Genomic DNA, 6,000 nt, shown 5'->3' with positions numbered 1-6,000 from the left:
CTTACTCTCATAAATAAATAAGTAAATAAATAAATAAATATTATTTAAAAAAAAGAAATAATTACCATAGGGGATAAAATAGTACCCAGCGTAGTCTTCTCATCTGTAAAATGGGCATACTAATAATAGAATCTACTCCAAAGGGTTGATGCATGAATAAAGTGCTTATCACAGTGCCTGGAACAGAATAATAGTTGGTGAAGAGAATATTCTAGGAAGGACAGAAGCCCCAGAAAGGAGGATGGCTCTGGGTCTGGGCTGGTCAGGAAATGCTCCCCCCCCCCCTGTGCTCCTGTAGCAGCCAGAGTGATCCTTAAGGTAGTTCTTGAGACCCTGCCTGCTACATCATCCCACTCTCTTCACGCTTGCTCCCTGCTTTCTCTTCTTCCTGGCCTCCTTTTAGTTCCTCCGACCACAGGGTCTTTGCACACGTGGTGTCCTTTAGTTGTTTTTTTTCCCTAAGTTAGTTCCTCCCCCAACTTCCCATGGTGACCTCTGGCTTTTGCCGGCCCTGCCACAGGAACGTCTTGCTTTCCTTTACTTTGTCTTCAGCAGTGTGATCTTAAGATTGATTCCCTTCTGGGCTGTAAACCCCAGGACATCTGCCCAGATACATTTTTTTTTTAAAAGATTTATTTATTTATTTATGAGAGAGAGAGAGAGAGAGAGAGGCAGAGACACAGGCAGAGGGAGAAGCAGGCTCCACACCGGGAGCCTGACGTGGGACTCGATCCTGGGACTCCAGGATCGCGCCCTGGGCCAAAGGCAGGCGCCAAACCACTGAGCCACCCAGGGATCCCCGATACACCTGGTTTTGTGCGCTAACGAATGGATCCCCAGTAGTACCGGCTCTTATTTTATTTGCTCCCTCCAAAATAGCTGTTGAGCGAATGAATGTGGTACCAGAAAATCATGGCTAATAATGCCATTTGTGGAGCACGTTCTGTGTGCCTGGCACTGAGCTGAGTTCTTCACGCGGGTCATCTTAATGTCCACGACACCCCTCTGAGCGAGGTGGTGCAATGATCCCCCTTCTACAGTCGAGGAAAAAGAGGTCGAGGAAAAAGAGGTCGAGGGAGCTTAAGTGACTCGCCCAAGGTCACTTTCTTCCGCGTTAGGATGCGGGCGAGACGCGGGATTCACATCCAGGTCCTTCTGACTCCAAAGGGTGCGGAGGGGCGCCCCGCCGGGGTCCGCGGGAGCCCGAGCCCGGGGAGCGGCCCGGGAGCAGTGGGGAGCCTCCCGGCCCGGCTCGCAGCCGGTGGTGCAGCGCCCGCCCCCGGCCGCGGGCGCAGACTGGCGGCCGCCTCCGGGCCACGTGGTGCGCGCGGCGGGCGCGTCCGAGGAGCCGGCGGCGCTCGGGCTCAGAGCGCTCGGGGCGGCCGGGCGGAGGGCGGAGGGCGGAGGGCGCGGGGCCAGCGGGGCGGCCGGGGCGCTGCAGCCCGCGGCGTCGGGGCCGCCGCCTCGGGCCTCGCGCGCGCCTCGCACGGGGTCTGCGCCCAGGGCGCACGGCGGGAGGGACGCGGCGCCCGGCCGCCATGGAGCCCGCCCCCTCCGCCCGCGCCGAGCTGCAGCCCCCGCTCCTCGCCAACGCCTCGGACGCGCTCCCCGGCGCCTTCCCCAGCGCCGGCGCCAATGCGTCGGGGCCGCCGGGCGCCCGGAGCGCCTCGTCCCTCGCCCTGGCCGTGGCCATCACCGCGCTCTACTCGGCCGTGTGCGCCGTGGGGCTGCTGGGCAACGTGCTCGTCATGTTCGGCATCGTCCGGTGAGTCGGCGGCGGCCGGGCCCTCGGGGTGAGGCGCGCACCGCCGCCCGGGGCTGCCCGCGCCCCCGCCTCCCGCAGGGGAGCCCGCCCGGAGCGGACCCTCCCATTGCGGGAAGGACGCTGGACAGTGAGTGCGTGTGAGTGTGTGTGTGGGACCGAATAACGTTTGATCGTGTGCTCGCGTCCCCTGGCTTCTGCGCGAGGCGATGTGGGGTACTTTGGCGACAGTTAGGGCGTCTGCCACAGTTTGCCAGTGGGGGATTCTGTCTGTGACAGTACAGATGTATTGAAGGCTTGGACCTCCCCAACCCTCCTGGGAGAGGGCGCGGGGGACACAGCTGTCTGTGCAGGTGTGGGGGCAGGGCAGTGCTTGGGTGTCTGCACGCTGCTGTGGGGGCGCTTGCCAAGTCCCATTTGATGGCCACCCCTTGGGGTTCCTGTGTTGTGCTTGTCCCGCACCATCAGTGGGCGATTCTCTCTGGATGAGACTGTGACTATGTGAGCGTGTTGTTTCTTGTCAGATCCCTGAAATCCAGGGGGAGCAGAGCACACTGGGGGCGTGGGGGGCGGTGGCTTTGGAGCCTTGGGCTTGGGCGCCAGCGTGTGTGTGTCCATTGATGGAGAGCCCTGGTCCCTGGGTCCACTGGGCAACGGCTGTGGGGCGCAGGTCAGTTCTCTGCTTCCCTCCTCAGTGGCCATCTGGTCTCCAGCCCTGGATGTGATTCAGCGAAGCCTCAGCGCCTCACAAGTGCCCCGTGTCACTCTCTCCTCTTCTCTCACAGGCTTTTCTTTCGGCTCCAGGCAGCACTGGTTGGTTGGTTGGGGCGGGAGTGGAGTTTGTGCCTCCAGCTCAGGAAGCGAAATTCTCTTCTCGGTATCTATGTAGACTGCTGGGACTTTCTCAGAGATTCCAAAACATCATCGGCTTGCCTGGAAGCAGCCTCCTGACCCAGTTCTGCTGGCTCAGACGTGGGCAAAAGGGATCGAAAGGAAACTCCTATCCTTCTAACAACAAAGATGCCCTTGTATTTACTGATAGTTGGAAATGGGTCATCCGTGCTGGTTGACCAAGGGCACAGCCCTAAACCTCTCTGGGCTGTAGTGCCACCCAGCAGGAGAGATGTGGACTCAGAGGCTGGAGATCGGAACTGTGGTCTCAGCCCAGTCACCAATGCCCATCTCAGTGGGCACCCGAGTCGTCCTGTCCCACCTTCTGCCCCATGTGTCTCAGTTTCCTTGTCTGAAGGATAGAGACCCCATCTCCTCAGTTGGCCGTCTGAATTCCAGAGTCTAGGCTCTCTGCAGGACAGAGTGTTGGGCGTTGGAGCATTGGATGGGTGTGTGGGTGTTGAGGGAGCTTTGGCATCTTTGCTCCCCCAGGAAGAGTGGAGGGCACAAGAATTTCCTGTGCTCTCAGTGACTCATTACCAGCTACAGTGGGAGAATTTCTCCAAGCACAGGCAGGATTGATCTTTGCTGTACGTTTTGCCAGTGATTCTCCCCACTTTGTCGTTGGAGGTGGTACAGGCTTTAGAGTGGGGCCAACCTGAGTTATGAATCCCAGCTCTGTCATGAACTGGCTCTGTGACTTGGGTATGTCACGTGGCCTCATTAAGCCTCACTTTCTTCATGTATAAAATGGGGTAATAATAGAACCTTCTTCAACACGGTTTTTGTAAAGTATCAGTGAACAAACATATAGAATGTAGCTGGCCTAGTGCCTGGACCCAGGAAATGGAAGCTGTCTGTGTCATGAAGAGGAGAAAATTTCCAGATCCCTTAGCATCTAGTGCCTTTTAAAGAAGGGAGGGTGAAAGAGGCACTTGTCCTGAGGTGAGCCTGAGGGTAGATTAGATTCTGAGTTCCAGGTTCCATGCACATACCCTCTTGGGGGAGCTCTAGGTGCCGAAGTAATCCCATTCCCAGGGTCTTCTCCAGAGACTCTGGCTGTTGAGCTGATGAGCACAGCCCCCCACTCCCAGTGAGCCAGGAGAAGGCCCCTCACTTCTGAGGGTCTGCTCAGGGAATGCTCTAGGCTTAGTTTGCTAAGGCTTCTCCCCACCAACCTTCCCCAGATCCCATTGTCAGATGCATCTTGCAAGCAGCATAGCTGTCCCCCATAGGTCCCCATGTTGCTAAGACATTTCTTGGGCCAATCATCTATGTGATAACTGTCTCTCCGGGTCTGAGTGATTTAATTCTCACCTACAAGCCTGTGGGATAGGCATTAGAATCCTCAATATGATCCCTTCCATCCTGCAGATGTGCAGTCTGTGGTTTAGAGAGAGGTGGGGTGATTTGTTCTCCGAAGGTCCCACAGCCAGCTGCAGACCTGGAGCTAAAACCCTGGTCTTGTGACTCCAAGTCTCGAACTTTTTCCAGAGCTGCCGGGGGTAGGGGATAGTCAAAGAATTGCATGGAAGGAAAAAGGGGCAAAATTCTGTCCCTCTTTGTGTCCCAGATCATCAGAGAACAATGGAGACAAAAGGATTGTGAACCTACACATTATCTGGCCCGGGTATTTTAGGCTGCTGTCCAGGGGGGCGGGAGGGGTAATGATGGGGCTGGTGCTTAATTCTTCCCCACTGACAGGGAGGCTGAGGAGAGGGCCACTGCCTGGTGCTCTACTTCTGCTGCCAGAGCCCCAAGAGCAGTGGACAGAGGGGAGCCCAGGATGGAGAGAAGCCCCCAATCTGTCTGGTTTCCTGGTACCTCATGCAGGCCTTGGCACAACCAATAAATGAGTCAGTTGATTGGCTGAATGAATGAATGGTTGAAGGAACAAATTCTGCTTGTCAGTCCTGAGCTCGGGCACTTGGAGGTGGGTGCAGGTTTCCAAAGGAAGATCCTGAGAAATCCTTGGGGTGGGAAGGGGATTGGGAAGCAAGGGCAGAGGTGGGGCTCTGAAGCCAGCCGTGTCTAAGTTCAAACCCTGAGTTCAAAGCCACTTCCTTGCTGTGTATTTGGGTTAGCAGCTTTACCTCCCTGAAGCTCATTTCTTCCCCTGTAAGGAGGGAATAGCAGCGATGTGTCAGGGGCTGCTGTGAGTGTTGTAGCTGAGCCATCTACCCGCTTTGAGAAAAGGGATTGTCTCTATGTGAAGGAATGAAAAGAATTAACTCATTCAGGAAAATTCTATGGATACACTGTGCTAGATGCTGAGATACAATGGTGAGGAAAAAAACCACACCGTCTCTGCCCTCATGGTGGGAGGAATGACGATCATCAGCTAGTCATCTAACAAACGAATTTGTAGCAGTGCTGAGGGCGATGGGAGAGCAGGTGGGGACTTTGGGAGCCCATGGTGGGTGTGTGGGGGTCTCACCTGGTCAGGAAGTTCAGAGAAGACCTCTGAGGAGCTGAAGGATGAGGAGTGGGTAACGAGGTAAGAAGCTGAGGGAAGAACCTCTGACCAGAAGCCTGACTGGGATGAGGGGCTAAGAACAAAGAACCTCAGAATCCTGAAGCAGCCTCCATTCCCGCCTCCCCCACACTCTGGCCCTCTCCCTACTTCAGGGACCCGCTTGAGAAGCCCACTCTTCCTTCTGGATGCACGAGAGGGGCCTCTGGGAATGGTGCTCTTAGCAAACAAAAAATTGTGCTCTGTGGTTCCTGACGCTTCTGTGAAGTACGAGCAGGATTTGGGGGGGACATTGGGTCCCCAGGCAGAGCATCATCTAGTCCCTCAGTGTGAGTTCAGCCACCGTGGTAACCCTGTGGGTGCTCAGAGCAGATGCCCGACAACCCCTCTTGCTGGCGGTCAGGTCAGTGCCCTGAGCGGGGCTGGCATCTCAGAGTTCCCACTCGTGGCCCACTGGGTAGGACAGGGTGTGAAGGGCTTAGCACACCCCCATCTCTGACAGGTGACCCCCTATATCTTCCCTCTGCATGGCCCAGGACTTCCTAGTTTGCCTGCCCCAGAATCCAGGCAGGAGAGTGGAGTCGATGCTTTTCCACGTGGCCACCTGTCTGTTCCCCAGCCTGCCCTGTCTCCCTGCCTGCCCTCTCCCACTCGTGCCCTGCTGTGTCTCTTACCACCCCTCTCTCCACCCCCCTCCACCCCTGCATATAACCAGCCTCAGCCTGCCTCGTCATGACTGTTTGCAGCGGTGTTTCTCTGCCCCTTGGTCTCTCCCTTGCTCCCTAAATCTTCTGACTTCTCTGCCTATCTGGTGAAGGCTCTGCCGTTTACTAACCTCTTTAATGAGTTGGATTGTGACCCTGCACCCGAGTTT

General features: G+C 56.4%; 1 protein-coding gene across 1 annotated transcript in view; it reads left to right on the top strand.

The window, feature by feature from the left end:
* Window positions 1–1,406: 1,406 nt before the first annotated feature.
* Window positions 1,407–6,000, top strand: part of OPRD1 (opioid receptor delta 1) — a 32,280-nt gene continuing 27,686 nt past the window's right edge. Inside the window, exon 1 of the mRNA XM_041767281.1 lies at window positions 1,407–1,765. Coding sequence (XP_041623215.1) covers window positions 1,539–1,765 — 227 coding nt within the window. The 5' untranslated portion in view covers window positions 1,407–1,538. The remainder of the gene's footprint in view (window positions 1,766–6,000) is intronic.

Source organism: Vulpes lagopus, chromosome 8 (assembly GCF_018345385.1).
Source record: "Vulpes lagopus strain Blue_001 chromosome 8, ASM1834538v1, whole genome shotgun sequence".
NCBI lineage: Eukaryota > Metazoa > Chordata > Mammalia > Carnivora > Canidae > Vulpes > Vulpes lagopus.
Note: the sequence above shows the minus strand (reverse complement) of the source record. Positions and strands in the feature narration are given on the sequence as shown.